Here is a 27,147-nt window from a genome sequence, read left to right on the forward strand (position 1 = left end):
GCTAACCATTGCCACCCATGGCAGAAACATTTTGGTAACCAGACCTCTGGTTTCTTGCTCCCAGTTTGTTTGCCATAGCTAATGGAGCTTTGTGGCTATTCTTTTTCTTTCAGAGTTGAAGGTGTTGGCTGTATCAAGGGCCATCCCCAGAAATTCTGTGCCCTTTTTAAGTCTATAATACAAGCCTCTTTTGGCTTCTTCCAGGTAAACTGCGAGAGCTCCAGCCAGCAACTGTAGTGCAGGTGTGCTTACTATGTGACATGCTCTGGTAATAGTGAGAAGTATTACCAGAGCATGTCACATAGTAAGCACACCTGCACTGGTAATAGTGAGAAGTACTGTCCTTTGTATCGATACTAATTTATTCCTATATCTTACTATGGTCGAGTGGGTGAACCACGCACCAGCTCCATAGAGGATGAATGATAGCAAAGCAACGTTGTATGGTATATGATTTCCAGAATCTTTCTTTCGAGTCTCCAGTCTGCTCGACTGATCCTGGAAATCATACCTGCATAATTTCTCACTTTCTTTGCCAAATAGGTCAAATGGGGGTAAAAATTAATTTTTAATCAAAGACCACTTCAAGATATTTTAGTTCTGTTACCATTTTTATAGTAGTTGTGTTAATCTGATTTGTGGATATCTTATGTCTAGATTACCTTTTAGAAGTATTAGTTTGGGTTTTTTTAAGGTGATATTTTCAGCATTTGCATTTGTGCCCACTCCTGCAGTTGCAAGAGGGCAGCATTTGATCCTATTCTATGATGTCTTTGCTCTATAACCACTCGTGTGGTTATAGCGCAAAGAAGGAAATCAAGGAAAATCATGTCACCTGCAAAAGCCAGGCTCTCCACAGGGCTCAGATCAAAGGCCAGAAATTCATCCAGAACAATGTTCCAGAAGAAATGGAACATTGTCCTAGTCCAGAAGAATCTCTTAAGGACTAGGCCACCAGAGTGAGTCAAATGCCCAGCAAAGTCAACAGAGACTGACAGCATATATTTCTCCTCTGAGTTTTTAACTGTTATCAGTAGGTGGTGCATAGCATCCTCTGTAGAGTTGCTATGCACCACCTACACCGAGGCAACTGTTTATTTGGGGCAAATCTTAAAAAACAGAACCCAATTGAGAAAATAGCCAGGGTTTACTTCGCTTAATTGGGACAACATGTTGTTTAATCGGGGCAGGAGACCGCAGCACTGGATATTACCCTACGATTGTCTCCAACCGTACCATGTGGTTTGGTCAGATATCTGGAGATCACAACCATAAAACAATTAGCAGTCACCTATTTATTGGGCTTTTCTGTTAGTGCAATCTATCATAAACGGATAGTAAACTCGATCTTATCGAATTTGCGATAATACTGAGAACTGGAATTCTGTGGGTTATTGTGATGATATGTGTTTACACTTCCATAGAATCTTCAATCATATAAAAAAATTAATTTTCAGAATCCTCCTTTCATTCCTATTTTTAAAGCTTTGTAACTTATTACTCCGTTCTCACTTGTGCATATCATGTTACTTGCAATTTGTGTGTGCCGTGTTCTTTGTTATTGATTGCTTATCTTTTTACTGTTTTAAATTTTAACCCCCCACCCAAAAATGTCAGTGAACAGAAATTTCAACTAGTTAGTATGTACATATTACAGTACATATTAATTATTCTGATTAGCACGTATATTCTTCCGATTTTCACTTATCATTTAATTTTTTAATTGGTAAGGTAATAAAGGGTAAATTTGTGCTTAATATATCTTTACTTTTATAGCCTCTGGCTAATATTCCTTCTATTTTCGCTAATTAGAATCGCTGTTTAATCGAATTAAAATTCAATTCATAAACATGATCACAATAACCAGCGCATACTACACATCGTATAGTGAATGGTACTTTACTATGGTGAGTCCATCATAACTTGATTTTAGCATTAGCATTAGTAGAGGCATATGATGCAAGAAAGCAAGCTTATGCAGCATCAGCCAGAAAAAAAAAAAAAACTTCCACTTCACCCCTCCATTCGTTCGAAATACCTGTCCAGCTGAGCCTTAAATTTATTTAGACTATCAACTTCCACAACAAGGGATAGAAGTCTGTTCCACCAACCAACTACCCGCTGGCTAAAGGCAAATTTCCGCACATCTATTCTACATCTGTCTTTCCTTAATTTGAATTTATGCCCTCTCAGTGATTATTCTGAGCAAGAGGCAGAATCCCATCAGCAACGAGCATGCTCAAACCATTCAAGGCTTTATACACCTCTATCAGATCACCTCGCCGGTGCCTAGTCTCCAGACACTGTAATTTGCAAAACTTAAGCCTTTCTTCGTAAGAGCAACCCTTTGATCCATTCACTAACCTTGTTGCCCTTCTCTGTACTCGTTCCAGCAGCTCTACGTACTTCTTTAAATGCGGCCTCCAGACCTGTATACAGTACTCAAGGTGTGGCCTGACCATTGCCTTATACAAGGGAATAATCACCTCCTTATCCCTGCTAGAAAAATTCATGTATATCATTGACAAGACACCATGAGCTACCCTTGCAGCCCGTCTGCACTGTCAGAGAACTTCATATCTGCTTGCACAATTACCCCCAGGTCCTTTTCATTCTCTAACACTGTCAGTGTAGTACCACAGAGTCGATACGTTGCCCTGGGGTTGCTGTTTCCCATATGTAGTACATTTGTCAATGTTAAACTTCATTTGCCACCTCTCAGCCCATCTGCTCAACTTGTTGCAGCAGCATAGCATCAGTAGTGTCCTTAACAACCCTGCCAACTTTTGTATCGTCTGCAAACTTGGACATTAAGCTTGATATGCCATCATCAATATTATTTATAAATACAGAAAACAATAATGGACCCAACACTGAACCCTGAGGAACTCCACTGATAACATTAGTCCACGATGAGCAGTGTACATTGATTATCACTCTCTGTCTTCTCCCCCTCATCCACCCCTTTATCCATAGCAGCAATTTGCCTCCAGTGCCACACTGCTCCAATTTGTTCAGCAGTCTTCCATGTGCAACAGTATCAAAAGTTTTCCAAGATCAAAGTATATAATATCAAAGTTATTCCCTGCATTCAGTTCTTTTGTGATTGCATCATAGTATCCAATCAAATTGGTCAGGCAAGACTTTCCCTTAACAAAACATGCTGTGTCCGACCTATAACTGAAGTCTTGTCTAGATGATCCTGCAGTGCTTCTTTAACCAGTGCCTCCATTAATTTTCCTGGAACAAAAATTATACTCACAGGTCTATAATTACTTGTGTCAGCCTTTGATCCTCCTTTGTGAATTGGGGTCACATTTGCACATCTCCAGTCTATGGGTACCTCCACTGAGTCCAAGGAAGCTCTTATAATTATGCTTAAGGGTTTGCTTACTTCCTTTGCTACCTCCTTTAATATAACTGGATAGATCCCATCCACCTCAGGTACCTTTCTTCTGTTTATCTTCAACAATTTCTCCTCAACTTTACTCTCAGTTATTACAAGATTATCTAGCTTACTGCAAGAGTTGAATAAACCTCTGGCATTCCCCTCTCTGAATAATTCCTCATGTGTGAATGCCGATGCAAAATATTCATTTAGTTTGTTAGCTACCTGAGCAAGAATATCATGAACCATCGATATCAAGTGGACCAATCTCATTCATCCCCTTCCTTCTAGAGTTTACATAAGTAAAGAACTCTTTGCTGTTTTTCTTTGCATCCCTTGCCAAAGATTTCTCGTAATCTGCCTTCGCCTGCCTAACCTCCTTTGTAACTTGGTTACAGATCAACTTATATCTATCATAGGCTTCTGTGTCACATGTTAATTTATATGTATCCCAAGCATATTTCTTCTCTGCCATATGTCTCATTAGTTCATCTGACATCCATATAGGCCTAAACCTTGAACAATATTTCTTAGTTAGCATTAGCATTAGCATTAGTAGAGGCATATGATGCAAGAAAGCAAGCTTATTCAGCATCAGCCAAAAAAAAAAAAAAAAAACCCCTCTCCCATTTCACCCCTCCGTTCGTTCGAAATACTTGTCCAGTTGAGCTTTAAATTTGTTTAGGCTATCAACTTCAACAACAAGTGATGGAAGTCGGTTCCACCAACCAACCACCCGCTGGCCAAAGGCAAATTTCCGCACATCTATCCTACATCTGTCTTTCCTCAATTTGAATTTATGCCCTCTGAGGTGACTATTCTGAGAAAGATGAAGAATCCCATTGGCATTGAGCATGCTCAAACCATTCAAAGCCTTATACACCTCTATCAGATCACCTCGCCGGTGCCTAGTCTCCAGACTCTGTAATTTGCAAAACTTAAGCCTTTCTTCGTAAGAGCAACCCTTTGTTCCATTTACTAATCTTGTTGCCCTTCTCTGTACCCGTTCCAGCAGCTCTACATCCTTCTTGAAATGAGGCCTCCAGACCTGTATACAGTACTCAAGATGTGGCCTAACCATTGCCTTATACAAGGGAATAATCACCTCCTTATCCCTGCTAGAAAAATTCCTGTATATCATTGACAAGACACCATGAGCTACTCTTGCAGCTCGTCTGCACTGCTCAGAGAACTTCATATCTGCCTGCACAATTACCCCCAGGTCCTTTTCATTCTCCACCACTGTCAGTGTAGTACCGCAGAGTTGATACATTGCTCTGGGGTTACTGTTACCCATATGTAGTACTTTACATTTGTCAATGTTAAACTTCATTTGCCACCTCTCAGCCCATCTGTTCAACCTTTCCAGATCCTGTTGCAGCAGCATAGCGTCAGTAGTGTCCTTAACGACCCTGCCAACCTTTGTATCATCTGCAAACTTAGACATTAAACTTGATATCCCATCATCAATATCATTCATAAACACCGAAAACAACAATGGACCCAACACTGAACCTTGAGGAACTCCACTAATAACATTAGTCCACGTTGAGCAGTGTCCACTGATTACCACTCTCTGTCTTCTGCCACTCAACCATCCCCTTATCCATAGCAGCAATTTGCCTCCAATGCCACACTGCTCCAATTTGTGCAGCAGTCTTCCATGTGCAACAGTATCAAAAGCCTTTCTAAGATCCAAATATATAATATCAAAGTTATTCCCTGCATCCAGTTCTTTTGTGACTACATCATAGTATCCAATCAAATTGGTCAGGCAAGACCTGCCCTTAACAAAACCATGCTGCGTCTGAGCTATAACTGAATTCTTGTCTAGATGATCCTGCAGTGCTTCTTTAACCAGTGCCTCCATTAATTTACCTGGAACAGAAGTTAAACTAACAGGTCTATAATTACTTGTGTCAGCCTTTGATCCTCCTTTGTGAATTGGGGTTACATTTGCACATCTCCAGTCTATGGGTACCTCCCCTGAGTCCAAAGAAGCTCTCATAATTATGGCTAGGGGTTTGCATACTTCCTTTGCTGCCTCCTTTAATATAACTGGATAGATCCCATCCACCCCAGGTGCCTTTTTTATGTTTATCCTCAACAATCTCTCCTCCACTTTCCTCTCAGTTATTACAAAATCATCCAGCTCACTGCCAATGTTTACTTTACCTACATCATTCTCCTTCCTGAATAACTCCTCATGCGTGAATGTAGATGCAAAATACTCGTTTAGATTGTTAGCCACCTGAGCAGGATCCTCAACTGTTGAACCATCAATATCCAGTGGACCAATCTGATTCATCCCTTTCCTTCTCGAGTTCAAGTATGTAAAGAACTCCTTTCTGTTTTTCTTTGCATCCTTTGCCAAGGATTTTTCGTAGTCTGCCTTCGCCTGCCTAATCTCCTTTGTGACTTGGTTACAGACCAACTTATATCTATCATAGGCTTCCATGTCACCCATTAATTTGTATGTATCCCATGCATTTTTCTTCTCTGCCACATGTCTCATTAGTTCATCTGACAACCATTTAGGCCTAAACCTTGAACAATATTTCTTAGTTGGTATGTAAAGCCTGGTAGCCTCCAAGATTAGTTCCTTGAATGCTTCCCATTTTGAGTTTGCTGTTGGTAACATCATCAGTTGGTCCCACTGTATAGAATTTAAATACTGTCTCAGACCATCATAGTCGCCTTTACGAAAACAAAAACCCTTCCCTTTACCTCTGATGGTAGTTACCTCTTTGAGTAAATCCCACTTCAACACACTGTGATCACTGCCACCTAGTGGTTCATTTATCTGCAGGTTCTTAATGCATGAAGAATCACTACTGATAATCAGATCAAGAGTATTGCTCCCTCTTGTTGCCTCATGAACATGCTGATGTAGAAAACAATCATCCAATAAATCCACAAAAGCCTCGCTAGTGTGCGAGTGACCAACCCACAAATTCCAGTCAATATCTGGGAAATTAAAATCCCCCATTATAAGACTCTCTGATTTACTGGCCCACTCTATTTCCCTGTACAATATATTATTATACTCATCAGAGTCATTAGGCCTATAGCACACTCCTACTCTCAATTTTGATTTCCCTATGCTTATGTCACACCAAACTGACTCGACACTGCCCTGTCCATCGATGTCAACTTGCTTCACTTCCTTTGACTTTATGTGTTTCTTAATTAATAGCATAACCCCTCCTCCCCTCCTGTCCTGTCTATCCTTTCTATATACATTGTATTCCCCAAATTCCAGTTCCGCATTACTTATATCTGTGTGACACCACGTCTCTGATATCCCAACAATATCTGCCTTTGATGTTTTGAGCAATACCTCAAATTCATCAAATTTATTTACCAAACTCCTAGCATTGGTGTACACGCAGGTATACATGCACCTGTTTCTATTCTTAGCTACCCTAACACAACCCATGTGTTTACTTGTAACGCAATGACTACCAGCAGTCTCTGAAATATCCTACATCTTGTTTTTCAGACTTCTGCTCATTTGAATAGAAGCAGTGCAAGAATCACTTCCACCTCTGCCAGTGGCTACTGTTAATCTATTAGTCCTTGTATCCCCCCCCAACTAGCAGTTTTCCGACCCACCTAACACTGCCTCGACAGCATCAGCAAAAATTCTTGCACCCTTTCTATTTAAGTGTATCCCATCCCTGTAGAAGCAATCTCTCCTGTTAACATAGTTGGTATGTAAAGCCTAATAGCTTCCACGATAAGTTCTTTGAATGCTTCCCATTTTGTATTTGCTGTTGGTAACATCATCAGTTGGTAACATCATCACTGTATTTAAATGCTGGCTCAGACCATTGTAGTCACCTTTACGAAAGCAATAACCCTTCCCTTTACCCCTGATGGTAGTTACTTCTTTGAGTAAATCCCACTTCAGCACACTGCATGGCCACCTAGTGGTTCCTTTATCTGCAGATTCTTAATGCATGAAGAATCACTACTGATAATCAAATCAAGAGTATTACTCCCTCTGGTTGCCTCCCGAACATGCTGATGTAGAAAACAATCATCCAATAAATCCACTCACACACTATCAAGGCCTTTGCCTTGCTAGTGTGTGAGTGACCAACCCACAAATTCCAGTCAATATCTGGGAAATTAAAATCCCCCATTATAAGACTCTCTGATTTACTGGCCCAGTCTATTTCCCTGTACAGTTTCTTATTATACTCATCAGAGTCATTAAGCCTATAGTACACTCCTACTCTCAATTTTTATCTCCCAATGCTTATGTCACACCAAACTGACTCGACACTGCCCTGTGCAGCGATGTCGACTGGCTTTACTACCTTGGATTTTATGTGTTTCTTAACTAATCGCATAACCCCTCCTCCCTTCCTATCCTGTCTATCCTTTCTGTACACATTGTACTCCCCAAATTCCAGTTCTGCACTGCTTATGTCTGTGTGACACCATGTCTCTGATATACCAACAATATCTGCCTTTGATGTCTTTACTAGCACTTCAAGCTCATTGAATTTATTAACTATACTCCTAGCATTGGTGTACATGCACCTGTTTCTACTGTTAGTTACCGTAACAGCACCCATGTATTTACTTGTTCCACTATGACTCCCAACAGTCCTGAAAATCCCCATTGCCTTGCTTTCCAGGCTGCTGCTCAATTGCATTTCAATAGAAGTAGTGCAAGAATCACTTTTACCTCTGCCAGCAGCTACTGTTAATCTATTAGTCCGCTACTTATAGAAAATGATTTAATCTAACAATTAAGTCAATAAAGTGGCTAAATATAATTAAAAACTTGCGTTCGCAGGAGCTGCAAAACCTGTTCAACATGTGGATTTGATACCCTTACCGATACTAAGTGTTATAGGCCTAATGACTCTGATGAGTATAATGAACAACTGTACAGAGAAATAAAGTGGGCCAATAAATCAGATTGTCTTATAATGCTAGATTTTAATTTCCCAAATATTGTGGGTTGGTCATTCACACAATAGTAAGGTTTTTGTGGATTTATTGGATGATTGTTTCTACAGCAGCATGGTTGGCAAGCAACCAAAGGAAGTAATACTCTTGGTCTGATTATCATTAGTGATTCTTCACGCATTAAGAATCTGCAGATAAAGGACCTACTGGGAGGCAGTGATCACAGTGTTCTAATGTGAGATTTACTCAAAGAAGTAACTACCATCATGAGTAAAGAGAAGGGTTTTTGCTTTTGTAAAGTTTACTACAGTGGGCTGAGAAGTTTTTAAATTGTATACAATGGGATCAACGATGATGTTACCAGCAGCAAATTCTAAATGGTAAGCCTTCAAAGAATTAATCTTGGAAGCTAATAGGCTTTTCATACCATGATCATCATCATCTGTCATCATTTCACTATTCCACGGGTCGACGTATGAAGCCTCGCCACCATGCCCTGTCCATGTAGTTTTCTCGGTTGTTGATTTCACTTCAGTTTTCTCCTCTCTTAATGACATCAGTCTTTATCATGTTTTGCCACTTCATTGTCGGGCTCTCTCTTGGTCTTTTGTCCCTTAATTTTAAATCAAACATTCTTCTTCTTGGCAAACTCCTGTCATTTGTCCTCTTGCCATGTCCAAACCATTTCAAACGGGACTTTTCAATCCTATTCTGGAGTTTTTCAACCTGAATTCTCTCCCTAATCACAACATTCCTGATTTTGTAGCATCTTGTCTTTCCGGCTATGCTCCTCATAAATCTCATTTCTGCCCCATGAATTTTGCTTTCATCCTTTTTCCTCGTAGTCCAAATTTCAGATGCATACATCAGAATTGGTAAGTAATAAGCTCGATACATTACAATGGAAGGGAAGATCAGAGCTCCTGTCTGTCTACAGAAATTCCCGCCTGCTTGTATCCTTCTACTTATTTCTTCGTCTGTCACTCCAGTCTTTGTGATGGTGCTTCCTAGATACTTGAAGTTTTTAACCATTTTTAGCTCTTTCCCTTCCATTGTAATGTATCCATCAAGCTCACCACTCCTCTTTAGAACCATTACTTCACTCTTCTCCTGACTGAACACCAGTCCAAATTCATTGGCCATACTAGCCCATATATCAACTTGCCGTTGCACTTGTTCCCAGCTCTCTTCCTATATACAGAGATCATCTGCGAAGAGCATAACTTTCATCTGGTCCTGTCCAAGTTATTCCACCACTCTACATTACACATCATTCATGACAGCTATGAATAGTAGTGGTGAGAGGACCACTACTATTCTACTGATGTTATTTCGAAGCTCTCTATCAACCCATCACTGTTCTTACTTTATTTACTGTATTGGTGCACATATTCTCAATTCTCTCCACATGATGTTCCTCTATCCCCAAGTTTCTCAAAATCTCCCACACTTTTTATATCCAAAAATGCCATCCATAATTCTTTATTGTGTTCATAACACTTTTCCGTCAGTTGCCTGATGCAGAAAATTAGATCCACTGTCGATCTGCCAGGCCTAAAGCCATACTGTTCCTCGGCCATCCTATTTTCAATCATTCCTCTTATCTTCCGCTCTAACACTCTCTCATACAGCTTACTCACATATGATGTCAGTGTGATGCCTCTATAATTGGAACACTTTTTCCTGTTCCCCTTCTTGAACAATGGGATGATCAAACCTTCTTTCCAGTCCTTCGGCACCTGTCTCTCATCCCAGATCTTACGGAACAGTCTGTATGTCCACGCTATCCCTGCCTTGCCTGTAGTCTTCAGCATCTTCAGCAAATTTACCTGTCAATGTATTTCCATGCCTTCATTCCATGTAAAGTCTGTCTTCTCTCTCTCTCTCTCTCTCTCTCTCTCTCTCTCTCTCTCTCCGTATCTTCTCTTTCATTCTCTCTTCTATGATCAACCTGCCTTTGTCCCTTTTGATGGCTGTCCTGCACATTCAACAGATTTTCAAAATACTTCTTCCATGTTTCTCTTATCTCTTCATCCTTGGTTATTAGGTTCTCAGTCTCATCCAGCAAGTATCTGCTTTGTTCGCCCTCTCTTCTTCTATTCCTCAACATACCATACAGCGTCTTTTTATTACCATCGATATCTTGTCATAGAGTTTCACTCTATTCTTCCAATCACAGTCTCCTCTCCTCATTAACTATCCTCTTAGCCTCTCTCTACATGGTTTCATATCTTTCTTTATTCTCATCATTTCTGTTCTGAAAGTAGGTCCTGAATGCATTATTCTTGATTTTCAAAGCCTCTCTCATGCTATCATTCCACCATGGGGTTTCTTTCCATCTCCCTCTATTACTTACTTGTCCTTACACAAACTTGCTTTGACAGTCCTACTATATAGAATCTTTGAATGCTTTCCATTCTGATTCCATGCTGTTCACCACTGTCTTAGGTACAACCTTCCTGAACTCTTCTCTGAACATCACCCCTTTTTCCTCTTCTTTCAATTCTCAATTCTCTCCACAAGATGTTCCTCTATCCCCAAGTTTCTCAAAATCTCCCACACTTTCTCTCTCTTTACAGCATCAAATGCTTTTTTTATATCCAAAAATGCCTCTGCTTTCAACTTCCACACCCTTAGTTTTCTCTTTCTCTCTCTTGTTTTTTTGATCCTCTTCAATTTAGGGAATCGTAAAACTCCAACTAACCTGTGATCATTACCCAAGGAGACACCAGGAATGACCTTGATGTCCACTAGTCTTCTGTGTCGCTCTTTATCCACGAGTATATAGTCAAGGAGGGATTCCTGTTGACCATCCCAACCGTATCTTATCACTTTGTGACTCTTTCTTTTCTTGAACCAGGTGTTTCCTAGACCAAGCTGTTCCATAAACAGAAATCCAACAGCCTATCACCATCATCATTCCTAGGTTCCCAATCACGTGGACCCATAACGTCCTTGTCTCTCCACTCCGACTTTTGCGTTCAGGTCACCCATGATAACTATATCTCCACCTGTGATGTTCTCTGTGAACTTATCCTCAAACTCTAGCTTCTCCATTCCTTTTCAACCGGTTTGCGGTGCGTAACATTGTACTATTTTCAATGTTTCTCTGTCATTCATTTGAAATTAAATTGACATGAGTCTGTCGCTCATATTATTCACATTCAGTAGCCTTTCCTTAATCCTGTGGTCTATAATGATGGCTACACCCTTCCTCACTACATCACCCCCAGCCCAATATAGGTAATAGCCTCCTCGCAACTCTCTACACCCATTTCCTTTCCATTTTGATTCACCCAATCAAAATATTCTTATTTTTCTGTCCTTTGAGATGTCCACACAGTCCTCAATTTTTCATGACAATGTCATAATATTGAGTGTGGCTAGTTTAATACATGTCGTCATCAGGTGATCTTGTTGGTTGCAGATACCACCACATCCGGGCTACTTAGCTTTGAGGTTTCTTTTTCTATTGAAGGCAATAAATTTAAGCTCCCGATCAGCTAAACCTGTCGCAGCCATATAATGTGGTAGCTCTTATTCAATGGTGAAGCTTTCTAGTGATGTCGCAGTTGTATCCATGTATATCCAAATCAACAACTTTAACTTATATGTCTTGATATTCCCTATCCTCTTCTTCCCAAATTCAAATAACCCTTCAACTGTTATCTACCAACTATGAAATATTGTTCATCATCACCATTGTCATCAGCCATTTTCAATCCACTGCAGGATGAAGGCCTCTCCAGCAACTTTCCAGTTCCTTCTGTTTTTGTGCAATGGCTATCCATTTACTACCCACAAACTCATGAATTTCATCTATCCATCTCCGCCTTTGTCTTCCAAGTTTTCTTCTAGCTGCTCTTGGGTACCATTCTGTCATTTTCTTAGTCCATCTGTCATCATGTCTTTGAGCTATGTGTCATGCCCAAGACCATTTTAGTTCTTTAGTTTTGATAAGAATGTCCTTTACTTGAGTTTGCTGCCTAATCCATGTGTTTCTCTTCTTATCTAACAGTCTGATTCCCAATATAATTTGTTCCATTCTTCGCTGGGCAGTTCTCAGCTTCTCTTCCATTCTTTTGGTGAGTGCCCAAGTTTCACTTCCATAAGTCATGGTGGGGAGTATACATTGGTTCATTATTTTACGTTTCAGACAAACTGTGATATTGCTCTTCAGTATGTGACTATATTTCCTGAATGCTATCCATCCAAAATTTATTCTTCTCTTGACTTCCAGCCATTTATCATTATTACAGCTAATAACTTGTCCCAGATAAGTATATGATTCCACCTTTTCAATTACTGCTCCTTCAATCATTATATCCCTTTCTGTGACATACTTGTTACTTTTCTTTACTTTATTTCATTACTTTTGTTTTAGCCATATTCATATTTAGTCCAAAATCCTTACTAATTCTGCATAACTGATTAAGATTTTTCTCTAATTCTTTGGGATCGTGGCTTATGACCAGAATGTCATCTGCAAATCGTAAACGGTTTAAGTACTCTCCATTCATATTGAATCCTTTCTGCGACCAGTCTAATCTTCTGAAAGCTTCCTCAAGGGCAGCAGTAAACAACTTTGGAGTTATTGTGTCTCCTTGTCGAACTCCTTTCTCAATTTTAAATTTGCTACTGTCTTTGTCTAGTCTAATAAAGGAGATAGCATACTGTTCATACCAACTAAGAAATATTGTTCAAGGATTGGGGCTAAGTGGAGGTCAGATGAACTAATGAGACATGTGGCAGAGAAGAAAAATTCATGGGATACATATAAATTAACAGGTGATACAGAAGTCTATGGTAGATATAAGCTGGTCTGTAATCAAGTCACAAAGTGGGTCAGGCAAGCAAAGGCAGATTACAAGAAATCTTTGGAAGGATGCAAACAAAAACAGTAAAGAGTTCTTTACTTGTGTAAACTCTAGAAGGAAAGGGATAAATCAGATTGGTCCACTTGATATCGATGGGTCAACTGTTGATGATCCTGCTCAGGCAGAAAAAAACTGACAGAGTATTTTGAATCTACATTCGCGCATGAGGAATTTTGAAGGCAAGTGGAGCAGAAGCTTATTAAACTCTAACAAGGAGCTTAATGAATTTATAATAATTGAGAGCAAAGTGGAAGAGAAATTGTTGAAAATAAACATAAGAATGGCACCTGGGGTGGATGGGATCTATCCAGTTATATTAAAGGAGGCAGCAAAGGAAGTAAGCAAACCCTTAGCCATAATTATGGGAGCTTCCTTCGAGTCAGGGGAAGTCTGCACGGACTGGAGATATGCAAATGTGACCCCAATTCACAAAAGAGGATCAAAGGGTTGCTAAAATGGCAAAATGGATGGTTTTTTGTGTGAGATGACAGAGAGTGGCAATCAATGGACTAATGTGGACTAATGTTATTAGTGCTGTCTGCAAGGGTTTGGTGTTGGGTTTATTGTTGTTTTGTATATTTATCAATGATATTGATGAAGGTATATCAGGCTTAATATCCAAGTTTCAGAAGATACAAAGGTCAGGCAATGTTGTTAATGTCAGTATGTTACTGCAAAGATCTAGAAAGTTTGGACCATGGGCTGAGAAGTGGCAACTGAAGTTTAACATTGACAAATACAAAGTACTGCTGAACGTAATGACGCTGACAGACACATATTGGCCACAGTTGCCCTTGTGTCGTGAAATTTTCATACCAACAACAACAACAACAAAGTACTGCATATGGGTAGAAGTAACCCAAGAAAAACATACCAACTGTGTGGTACTACACTCAGGGTGGTAGAGAATGAAAAAGACCTGGGATTAATTGGGCAGTCAGATATGAAGTTTGCTGAGCAGTTCACACAAGCTGCTAGAGCAAGCCATGGGATCTTGCCAATGATATACAGGAATTTTACTAGAAGGGATAAGGAGGTGATTATCCCTTTGTATAAGGAAATGGTCAGGCCACACCTTGAGTACTGCCTACAAGTCTGGAGGCCTCATTTTAGGATGTAGTTGCTAGAATGAATATTGAGAAGGGCAAAAAGATTGGTGAAGGGAAAGAAGGGGTCCTCTTACCAAGAAAGGCTTAAGTTCTGCAACTTGCAGTGTCTGGAGATTAGGCACCTGCAATGTGATCTGAGTGAGGTGTATATGGCCTTGATTGGTTTGATCAGGCTCAATGCTGATGGGATTCTTCCTCTTAGCCAGATTACACACTTTTGGGGGCATAAATTCAAATTGACGAAAAGACAGTTGTAGAATAGATGTGTGTAAATTCGCCTTTATCCGTGAGTAGTTGATTGGTGGAACAAGCTTCCACCTGTCCATTGTGGAAGCTGATAGCTTAAATAAATTCAAGGAAGAACTGGACAAACGTTTAGAGCAAATGGATGGGTGAAATGGGAAGTATTTTTTTTTTTTTTTTTTTTTTAGCTGATGCTGTGTAAGCTTGCATTCTTACATCATTTCCTGAATGCTATCCACTATATTTCCTAATGCTACTAATGCTAATGCTAATATGTTGGATTCCTTGGTGGTATTAACCTGGAAAATAGGCTGTGGGCACTGTATCCCAGCAATGTTAATCTGGAGGAACAGCATCATCACTAGGAGATACCCCCACCATGTACAGAGGTGCCCATGTCAAGGGCTAATTAATAAAAAAAAAAAGCAGTATAAAACACAAGAAATTAATATTAAAATTTATTATTATTACTACTACAAGATGATTAATTTAAAATAAGACTTCTTTTTATAACAGCACAGTTTTCCTATTTCTGAAGCAAGTCTGAAGCAAGCATACTAAAAAGCAAAATTTATTGTAGCAATAGCAAAACAAACAGATAAAAAGCAGTCTTATTTAAATTTAATTTGTAATGGTAAATTTGTAATAATACCATGCATGTTTTGGTATGATTTAGGGTAGCTCCATCTTTTTACATTTCTTGTTATCCTTTGTAGTCACTCCCACTCTTGTATCTATATGTTCTTCAATACAGTTTGGTCCTCTCCTCCGCCTGCCATTTTTCTTTCAGGTGATTTTGGAATGGTATTGTTTTAAGTAATTTTTTCAGTTAATTCCCTTCTTTTTAGTATATGATTTGGTATATTTTATTTGTATTCAGTTCACGGTAATCAATATGACTCTGTTCAACATCAAAATTTGTATTTATATGTGATATGTGTCTCACATAATATTCCTGCTTTGTTACAGGCTGCAGTAGCACCATTTTGGTCAAATTACAAATTGGCTGGATTCCATGGATAGTCTCCATTTCATTTTAATTTCTCTGTTAATTATTTATTTAATTTTTAATTTTATATTTTTTCAGCACTGGTTTTAAGCAAAACTTTCTGTAATAATTGCTGTACTGTCACATTGTTAAAAATTTCTTATTTTAACACTTTCACTGTTGGCTTTTCCAACGACCTTTTTAACCCGGGATTGAAAACTATGGGCCTGCATCAATGTGGACTGGAAAGAGTGAAAAAAATTTTTGGGCTTTCTTCTCGCTATGACTGAATTAATCAGTCACTAGTGATGGAAAAAGTTGATTGAAGGTTGCTTGACAAAAATATCTGTTTTTTTTTTTTTTTTTTTTTCTGTCAAATTGAAAGAAAACATTATAAAAGTAGGGTGGCTTCCCTCCAAGTGGATTAAAATCTGAAACTGCATATTTGCATTCAGGAAGCAGTGCATGTGTCAATTTAATCATTTTATGATAATACCATGTATGTTAAAAAAAAACTAGAAAGGCCAAAGATGCACCTTTGCAATCATTTTAAATACCTCATAATTCCTAACCAGAGAAAAATTTCATGTCTCAAAAACAATTTTTAAAATGAAAATAGCATTCTTTAATATACCACCATATATCTGTATTATTAAGAAATGAATGCTGACTAATTTTGTTTCAGCAGTAAAAATTAGTCTATCATGAATAAAATAATTATATTTGCCATTACCCACTCATGGTAACTGAGCAAATAACTTAAATAGTTTCATGAATATCTTATACAATTCTATTTACATTTAACAGATCAGACAAATTTTCCTCATAATTACTTACCAACAGTTGTGCGAGACTTTTCCAGTTCTGCAAGTATGCGATTATCTTGTTCAATACGAGCCAAAATACGATCAATTTCACCAGCAGTGGAGTCCAATACTGAAGGATGAAACTTAGATACTTTTTCAACCACAGATGTATCAAATGATATGTCGTGGTTGGTTGTACTGGTGGTGGTGGTGGTGGTGGTGATAGCAGTAGCAATAGCAGAAGTGGTGGTGGTGATGGCAGCAGTGGACACAGATGATGAAGATGATGCTGTACAAAATGTGGGGAAGGTAGCTTTACTGCTAGTAGAGCAACTAGAAGTCATCAAAGGCAGTGAAGAAGCTACAGTAAAATACTCTAATAAAATCCTCTGCTAAAAAATATTGGTAACTAAAAAAATAAATAAATAAATAAACAAAGATTAATGAAACCATTTAAAGGTTATTCAAAATATGATGAAAATAAAAACTGAGTTTAAACCTCACCGGTCTTATTTAGGTCAGCTTAAATAAATAAAAAACTCCACTTCTCTGAATAATTATTCCAATTTCTAGAGGATCTATATAACTTGGAATCTTGCTGAAATCTGTATTTAATTTTAAGCAAATGTGTTATGGACAATCTCATTCAATCTGAGATTACAAGAGAAATTTTTCAAGACTGTAATATAAAGTCCTTTGATGGACAACACATGGGTCCTGTTGGTCTAATAATGAGTCAGTTGGAATACTAATATATAATTTCCAACAGACTGCTTTGCATTTAATTTGAAAATCTTGAAAGCACTTTTATTGTTTCATTTTATAAAAAAATATATATAAGCCATATTAGTATGTTATGGAAAATAGTTGAAGCAATTGTTTATCATCAACTGCAGGGTGAATTTTTATTCATCAAACTATTTTAAGCATCTATAGAACAAAATATTGCTCAGAAACAGAAATTAACACTAACTATATTCAGAAGTGTTGTGTTGTAAAATTCATGCCATAACATGTTCAATGCATTCTCCACATTTATCAATAAGGTATAGTAGTCAAAGTGTGAAGTTGCAAAGAACATGCTCCAACATTTCCTCCAACACAGAAAAAATTATCTTCAATCTCTTTCTTCAATGACAGAATGATCTCCTAGATTTTTCTGAAACATTCTTTCTTTGAGATAACCACAGAGGTAAACATGAGATGGGTCTAAAATAGATGACATTGGAGGCCAAGCTAGTCCTTTGACGTACATTATGGTAGCAGTTAGAAACCACTTTATTGTCAAAAATTTCATTTAGGAACACTTCACATTGGCTGGAGAGTATTCAATATTGCCAACTAAATCTCCAAACCTTTCTCTACAGAGTAATGCTACTGTCAGTACAAAAATTTTGATACTTCAAGCCTGCAAGTAAAGAAATAGTATGATAAACAAAAAAAATTATCTTGTAGTTTCACGTTTCAAAGGAACATTATATTTTGAATGTCATGGCTTTTGTTAGTGACTGCCAACCATGACTCATTTATTAATTACAGACAAAAACAAAGCAATCTCATCAGAAACTTGAAGTAGCATAACTGGATTTACTTCCAGCTACACTACATTTTTGGACACTGTTTCTGTGAAAATTTTATTAAATAAATTGGAATATTATGGGGTTCTGGGATGGATTTTTTTTTTTTTTTTTTTTTTTCTTCTCCATGAATAAAATTCAGTGGTAAATTGAATTTTATTCATGGCGGGTATATTTTTTTCTAGAATCACTGTACTGGAGGCAGGATACCACAAGGATTATCACTTGGCCTGCTCTTGTTTCAAATTTTCTGTTAATGAAAACAGAAATTGGGATTGATTACTTGAGGTCAAAATTGCAACTTTTTTTGGAGAAGCAAAAGAATGTTATTCATCCTTTTGTCTCCCAACTCCCTTCTTCAATTTGCATGTTTCTTCTGTCCCTTTTTTTCCTTTTAAATTTAATTGCTCATGACTACCCTGCCTTCCTTGTTATATTTTAACATATACTGTCATTTGGTTTTCATTAATTACATGAGTCAGCTAAGATTTAGTATATGGTGCACCCTCTCTATACTCGCCGACACGGCACTGATTGACGGATGCTGACTCCGCCCAGTGTCATGTGATCTCCTGAACATACGGAAACATCTGGCATGAGTGCCATGCCGTGCGTGTCACCCGTGTCATGTTTCCATATGTTCATGTTATGAACTTCGCTGTTAGAAATGTCACGTGGTGCTAATATTTGATTTGCTGATTATTTAATTTTTTTTTTCTTTTCTTTTGTAATTAAAAACAAAAGGCTGAATGATATGTATATCAAGGGTCTGGGGGCTTCTGCCCCCACAGAAATGAGGGTCTGGGAGGCAGAGCCCCCCCAAAAAAAAAATAATAAATAATCTCCCTATTTGTGTATTCGTTTGTTAGTGACTTACTTTTTGGTTTCCCTTGGTTGAGACGGGTGTCTGTTGTATTGGGTGATTTTTTCCTGCGAAATATTAGTTCGAAAATGTTGGGTTGTTTAGAAAATATAATTCGATTGATGAGGCGAGTGGTTTTCTGTCGTTTTAGCATTTCTGTTGACGGGCATTGGCAATTTTCAGCGTGAAATCATGTAGTTAACAGTGATTATTCGATTGCTTGTGATTTACTTTTTGCTTTGCCTTCTTGCTTTTCAACTGGATGATTTATTCCTGCAAAATATTAGTGTGAAAGTGTTGGATCGTTTAGAAAACATAATTCGATTGATAAGGTGAGTGAGTTCTGTCCTTTTAGCATTTCTGTTGATGGGCATCAGCAATTTTCAGTGTTGCATGTGGTGTTAATTTTTGTTACAAATAATATGCTAATTACTTGTTTTTTCATGTTCGGGCAGAAAAGCAGGGGATCGTGATCCCCTATCCCCCGTCTGGTAATGTATGGGCGAGAAGAATCAGGGGTTGCACGTGGTGCGAATTTTTGTTAAAAAATTGCCGTATAGCTTTTTCTTTTTCTTCATTTCAGCTCCGATTTTGTGGGGGGGAAGTGGGGGTTATGGGGCGGCAGCCCCCACCAAAAATTAAAACAAAAAAAAAGGCATTTGTTCACTTGCATCAGAAATTCTCGTTGTTAATGCTCATGAAACAGTCTAGTAATGTACGGGCAAGAAGAAGCAATAGTTGCATGTCGTATGAATTTTTGTTTTTTAAAAAATTGTCGCTTTTCGTTTTCTTCTTCATTTCAGCTCTGCTTTTGTGATGTCTTGTGACATATTGCAGTCTCCGAATAACGTGCATTTTTGTTACTTTCTTTTTAAAACATTGCCATTTCCCGTTCGTTCTATTTTTATTTTTGATTTGCCATGTTGTTGATCTACAATAAAAATTTGCTTTTCCATTTCTATCGAGATGTTTCCTTAAAATTACTGTTTTTTCTTTTCAGCCAATCTCATTGTTAATGCTCATAAAATATAGCTTAGAAAAACGTGCATTTTTGTTTGTTTTATTTTTAATAATTGTTCATTTGCCGTTTCTTTTCTTTCGCGAAAATTACCTTTCCCCATTTTTTTTTTTTTCTTCTTTTCGGCTCTATCCGACTTATTCAAATGTCACTGACATTTTGTGATCCACAAAAAACGTGCATTTTTGTAACTTGAATTTTTAAAATTATTAGATTTATCCTGTTTTCAGCTGCCGTATTTGTTGCTGTGCCACGTGCCATCCGCATGTCACCGAAAAAAAAAATTAACACCACGTGCAACACTGAAAATTGCTGATGCCCATCAACAGAAATGCTAAAAGGACAGAAATCACTCACCTTATCAATCGAATTATGTTTTCTAAACAATTCAACACTTTTGCACTAATATTTTGCAGGAATAAATCATCCAGTTGAAGAGCAAGAAGGCAAAGCAAAAAGTAAATCACAAGCAATCGAATAATCACTGATAACTACACGATTTCACGCTGAAAATTGCCGATGCCCGACAACAGAAATGCTAAAACGACAGAAAACCACTCACCTCATCAATCGAATTATATTTTCTAAACAACCCAACATTTTCGAACTAAAATTTCGCAGGAAAAAAAAAATCACCCAATACCCGTTCAACCAAGGGAAACCAAAAAGTAAGTCACTAACAATCGAATACACAAATAGAGGGATTATTATTTTTGGGGGGGGCTCTGCCCCCAGACCCCAATTTCTGTGGAGGCTTCTGCCCCCACACTCCCAATATACGTATCATTCAGCCTTTTTGTTTTTAATTACGCATCGATAAAATTAAATAATCGGCAAATCAAATATTAACACCATGTGACATTTCTAACAGCGAAGTTCATAACATGAACATATGGAAACACGACACGGGTGACACGCACGGCGTGGCACTTGTGCCAGATGTTTCTGTATGTTCAGGAGATAATGTGACACTGGGTGGAGTCAGCACCCGTCAATCAGTGCCATGTCGGTGAGTATAGAGAGGGTGCACCATATACTAAATCTTAGCCCACTTTTCTTGTTTAAAAGAATATTTAAAAATAAAAAGACATAATTTGTATACAAATTCAAAATTTGTACAGGAGTTGTTAGTACAAAAAAAGATTTTTGCTACCTCCAATCAAAGCTTGAATCAAATCTGATTACATTTCTTTCTAAAATATCTTTCTAGGTGGCATTATCAACTTAACTAAGCCTGTATTTTATATATGTTGACATTATTAACTACTCAATTTAATAATGTCAACAATCACAATAATTTAACATTCACCTTATAGAGAAAAACAAAAACAAGCTTTCTCAGCTTAAAAATTCTTTCATTATAATAAACAATTTTGGTTTCCATTTGGGACAAATCCATGTTCTGAGGAGTAATGTAGAATCACATTGGCTTCCTTCAGTTCTCTATTTTTTTCACTGCAGGAAAAAATAAGATTTAAATAATTTATCCTACCCTGATATTTCTTTATAGATTTCAAACCTTTTCCTTTTTATAAGAAAAATATCCTTTATAGAAAGAATAGTAAACCACAGTCATGTAATATTCCATTTTATTCAATTTTGTTAACAACCAATAAATAACCTGTGCTTTGCTTATATTTGCTGGTTTCTATATAGCAGTTCCTTTGTACTGTCTAGGCACTTACTAGTATAAAAACTGTTTCAACTGTAATAATTAAATCATTTAGCTTTATGTAATAATTATATAATAGTCAGCGTGCACAGGCTATTAGATAATTATTATATATAAATACATGAACTAAAATTAATTTGTAATGATTAAAATACTAAAGGATAACCATAAATTTCTCACACAAATCTACTTTAAGAATTTGAATAAAAATTCAACAAAAAATTCATTTTCAAAAATTTTTTTTAAAAGAGGACACCAAAATGTTGGATTTATAGTTTAAAGTTCATAAAATCAGTGAATTATTTCTGAGAGCCCTTTTAAAGTTCTTTAAAGTTACAATAAAAGAATTAAAAGAATTTTACATTCCCCAGTGCCATTAGCTTGTTATTCTTGAATCCCATATACAGTACCTTATATTTATCACTTAAATCTCAATGGCTCCTTTTCAGACCATCTACATAATTTTTCTAGTTCTTGTTTAAGTAGTATGCCTTAGTTTCTTTCATTAATTACCCTGCCAACATTTGATGCGTGATGTAAATTATTTTTTGCATCCAGTTCATTTATTACTGCATCATAATAGCTAATATAATAGCATTGTAGTAGCTACTGATTTAGTCTTCTATGGTAATCAACTTCCAAAAAGAAATGTGGAAGATTTAACAAGTATTGGTGTGATAAATTACATATTCTTTAACATATAAAAGAATAACAACCTCAGTAAACAGATGGGAGGCATGCTTGATTAAAAACTGTTCAGATTTTCAAATGACGGCATAAGATTTAAAATGAATAACCAAACTTCTTTATTTAAGTCAGAAGAAACAAAAATGAACAGGATTATTTTGCATTAGCATTAGTAGAGGCATATGATGCAAGAAAGCAAGCTTATGCAGCATCAGGCAAAAAAAAAACCACTCCCATTTCACCCGTCCATTCGTTACAAATACCTGTCCAGATCAGCCTTAAATTTATTTAGGCTATCAACTTCCACAACAAAGGATGGAAGTCTGTTCCACCAACCAACTACCCGCTGGCTAAAGGCAAACTTCCACACATCTATTCTACATCTGTCTTTCCTCATTTTGAATTTATGCCTCTCTCAGCTGATTATTCTGAGCAAGAGGAAGAATTTCATCAGCATTGAGCATGCTCAAACCATTCAAGGCTTTATACACCTCAATAAGATCACCTCACAGGTGCCTAGTCTCCAGACACTGTAATTTGCAAAATTTAAGCCTCTCTTTGTAAGAGCAACCCTTTGTTCCATTCACTAATCTTGTGGCCCTTCTCTATACTCATTCCAACAGTTCTACATCCTTCTTAAAATGAGGCCTCCAGACCTGTATACAGTACTCAAGGTGTGGCCTGATCATTGCCTTATACAAGGGGATAATCACCTCCTTATCCCTGCTAGAAAAATGCCTTTATATCATTGATAAGACACCATGAGCTACTCGTGCAGACTGTCTGCACTGCTCAGAAAACTTCATATCTGCCTGCACAATTACCCCCAGGTCCTTTTCATTCTCTACCACTGTCAGTGTAGTACCACAGAGTTGATACGTTACTCTGAGTTTACTGCTTACATTGACAAATGTAAAGTACATGTAGTACTTTACATTTGTCAATGTTAAACTTCATTTGCCACCTCTCAGCCCATCTGTTCAACTTTTCTAGATCCTGTTGCAGCAGCGTACTGTCATTAGTATCATTAATGAAAAAGGATGGTCTGCCAACCTTCGTACTGTCTGCAAACTTGGACATTAAGCTTGATATACCATCATCAATATCATTTATAAATACAGAAACCAACAATGGACCCAACACTGAACCTCAAGAGACTCCACTAATAACATTAGTCCACGGTGAGCAGTGTCCATTGATTACCACTCCCTGTCTTCTCCCACTCAACCATCCCTTTATCCATAGCAGCAATTTGCCTCCAATGCCACACTGCTCCAATTTGTTCAGCAGTCTTCCATGTGCAACAGTATCAGAAGCCTTTCTAAGATCAAAATATATGACATCAAGTTATTCCCTGCATCCAGTTCCTTTGTGACCGCATCATAGTATCCAATCAAATTGGTCAGGCAAGGCTTTCCCTTAACAAAACCATGCTGTGTCCAAGCTATAACTGAAGTCTTGTCTAGGTGATCCTGCAGTGCTTCTTTAACTGGTGCCTCCAATAATTTTCCTGGAACAGAAGTTAAACTAACAGGTCTATGATTACTTGTGTCGCCCTTTGATCCTCCTTTGTGAATCGGGGTCACATTTGCACATCTCGAGTCCATGGGTACCTCCCCTGAGTCCAAAGAAGCTTTCACAATTATGGCTAAGCGTTTGCTTACTTTCTTTGCTGTCTCCTTTAATATAACTGGATAGATCCCATCCACCCCGGGTGCCTTTTTTTATGTTTATCTTCAACAATTTCTCCTCCACTTTCCTCTCAGTTATTGCAAAATCATCTAGCTCACTGTCAGAGTTTAATTCACCTCTATCATTCCCCTCCCTGAATAACTTCTCATGTATGAATGTAGATGCAAATACTCATTTAGTTTGTTAGCCACCTGAGCAGGATCATCAACAGTTGAACCATCAATATCCAGTGGACAATCTGATTTATCCCTTTCCTTCTAGAGTTTACATAAGTAAGGAACTCTTTGCTGTTTTTCTTTGCATCCTTTGCCAAAGATTTCTCATAATCTCCTTTGTGACTTGGTTACAGACCAGCTTATATCTATCATAGGCTTCCATGTCATCCATTAATTTATATGTATCCCATGCATTTTTCTTCTCTGCCATATGACTCATTAGTTCGTCTGACATCCATTTAGGCCTAAACCTGAACAATATTTCTTAGTTGGTATGTAAAGCCTAACAGCTTCCAAGATAAATTCTTTGAATGCTTCCCATTTTGAATTTGCTTTAATTTGCATGTATCAGGTTGTTTGGTTTCCTCCTAACAAGTACAGAAGGAAATTTGAAACAGAGGCTCCAAGGCATCAGTATATTCTTCAATTTTCATTTTGCTTACTTTCTGGATTAAAAAAAAAAAAAAAAAAAAAAAAAAAACTGCCCATGTTTCTTGTATTTAAAAAAAATATATATATATTTTTTGTGTGTTTAAAACTACGCAACCATCAGCTGATACCAGATCTACTAACTAGTGAATATGGGAGAAAAAGCTGATTATGATCAAAGTTCTTCCCATCAAGATGAAATTCAAACTGTTGACTTTTCCATGTGATATGGAGGGATGGTGAGCAAAACCACCATGCTAACTTCAAGGACCAAGTGTAAAGATAACCAGTTTACAGTAATCAGCTTCCTTGAATTGTTTTAGATTGCTTGCACTAAAAGTTGGTTATTTATTGAAATTTTTTCTTTGAGAAATCGTTAACTTGGTTTCTTCAAAATTATCACAAACTGAATCTGGACACATGAGTCCGTTCTGCCCACTAGTAGCTGCTTGTTACATTTTGGCAATGTTATAATTTCTAATCAACCTATAGGCATATTTCAGGTTGGTCATAAGAATATGCCCAATACCATAACCTACAGAATCTTCCAACTCCCCTTCTTCGGCACAGACCCTAAGAGCAAGCTGCTTTTGATTTTTTTTTTTTTTTTGTTAGGAAATGTTGCCACAGTTGCACACAGCTTAGAATCACTTAATCACTTTGTTCACTGCTATCTGTAACAATCAAAAATGGAACATTATTTTAAAACTGTTACTACCTTTTCTTTCCCCCTGTTCAATTTCACTATACTACATCTGTTTTTATTCTTCCATGTCCATAGTTTTTTGCTATATCAGGAAATATTTTTCTGAACAATAGACCTAAATGATCCGCACATCCCAGAGAAAAATTATATTCTACAATAAACTGTACCGATAAGTATACATCACACATGATGCCATTACCTTCACTTTGCAATCCTACATATATTTTTCACATTTTATACCCCTATTAAGTTTATTGGGTAATACTCACTGCAATTGTTCTTATACTGATTGTTTGGACATAACTGAAAACATCATGCTTCCTGTCACTTGAAACTGAAAAATCAGATATACAAAATCAGACCATAATCACAGCCAATTCCTTAAATAAAGATGCAAGCAACATGTTTCATTTACATGCAACATATTACCACCTTTATATTTCATAACATATGAAAAATCTTTGGGTATATGTCTTCTTAAACACCATCATATTTCTTTAGAATCCTACTGAAGGATGTTATTGAATTAAATTTAACTTTGCACTAAACATATAAAGAAAATAAAGTTTAGCATTATAGTATGTCTAAAATTTTGTATAGTTGGGGAAGGATGTTATGTGGTTGTTGTCCATTAAGAATTATTAATATGTATAATTAACCACTCTTTTACCACGTGGAGTTTTTAATATATATTTTATTAAGCATAGCTTAAACTAATATATACAATAGTGTGACCTTTCGGGTATCTCACCGATACCCATCATCAGACTGTGCTGTTTGGGAATAAAGATAAAAAAGTTGAAGTTACTAATTAGATTTATATTGAGCAGTTCTAAATTACAATCATAATTTTTAACAAAGGATCAGTTACAAGATGTATTAACAATTGGTCATTTCTAATTTTCAATAATAATGGCAGTGAGCAGATAAATAATTCTTAAGTTATAATAACAAATTGATCATCTCTAAGATTACAGTTACGCCATAAAGGAGCAATTCTATGTTACTATTACACAATTATAATAACACAGAATTGCTCCTTTATGTTGTAACTGTAATCTTAGAGATGCTCAATTTGTTATTATAACTTAGAATTATTTATCTGCTCACTGCCATTATTATTGAAAATTAGAAATGACCAATTGTTAATACATCTTAACAATGATCTGTTATACATCTTATAACAGATCCTTTGTTAAAAATTATGATTGTAATTTAGAACTGCTTAATTTAAATCTAATTAGACTGTGCTGTTCATCAGACTGTGCTGTTTGGGAACAGCACAGTCTGATGATGAGTATTGGCAAGATACCGAAACATCACAATATTGTATATATTAGTTTAAGCTATGCATTATCATTCCACACTTATGATAATCAACAATTAGTAAATTAATAAGAGGAGTTTACCTCAATATAGTACGTGGAACACTTCCGTATGATACCCTCCAGAAATTAAAACGGAAATTCATCAGATTTTTCTGTCCCATATGTTGAACAGTGGCACAAACAGCTTAACAGATTCTTTAAAGATACCGAATTTAAAATTATAGCTAGGCCTATACGGAAGTTACACACTATACTGAACAATCGCTCGGTTCTTTCGGCGTTCGCAACACAAATTAATGATCTAGTATACAACATTTCTTGCGGTGATTGCGACTCGTCTTATCAGGGTTCCACGCGGTTTTCTCTTAATATCCGTGTAAATCAACACGAAGTCTCTGTTCGTGCTTCTCGTTCAGCAGCGTCAGAATTAGCCTTTCATGCCATTAACGAAAAACATACTTTTTTATTTAACGAGGCCAAAATACTTAACGTTCAACGTAATTATACGCGACTATTAATTGCAGAAACCGTTGAAATTAAATTACACGAGAATTCTGTTAATGTTCGGCGGCCATATTTGATCTCCGATGCGTGGACCTTTACGCGCATGCGCGAAGACACATA

The 27,147-nt window shown here is 37.1% G+C and overlaps 1 protein-coding gene across 1 annotated transcript in view; it reads right to left on the reverse strand.

Moving 5' to 3' along the window:
• Positions 1-27,147, reverse strand: part of LOC150081819 (RIMS-binding protein 2-like) — a 1,020,459-nt gene that overhangs the window by 813,292 nt on the left and 180,020 nt on the right. The window contains exon 7 of the mRNA XM_090380329.1: positions 16,369-16,698. Within this exon, the coding sequence (XP_090236455.1) occupies positions 16,369-16,698 (330 nt within the window). The remainder of the gene's footprint in view (positions 1-16,368; positions 16,699-27,147) is intronic.

This window comes from Mastigoproctus giganteus, chromosome 8 (genome assembly GCF_048544385.1).
Source record: "Mastigoproctus giganteus isolate SK-2022 chromosome 8, ASM4854438v1, whole genome shotgun sequence".
In the NCBI taxonomy this organism is placed as follows: domain Eukaryota; kingdom Metazoa; phylum Arthropoda; class Arachnida; order Uropygi; family Thelyphonidae; genus Mastigoproctus; species Mastigoproctus giganteus.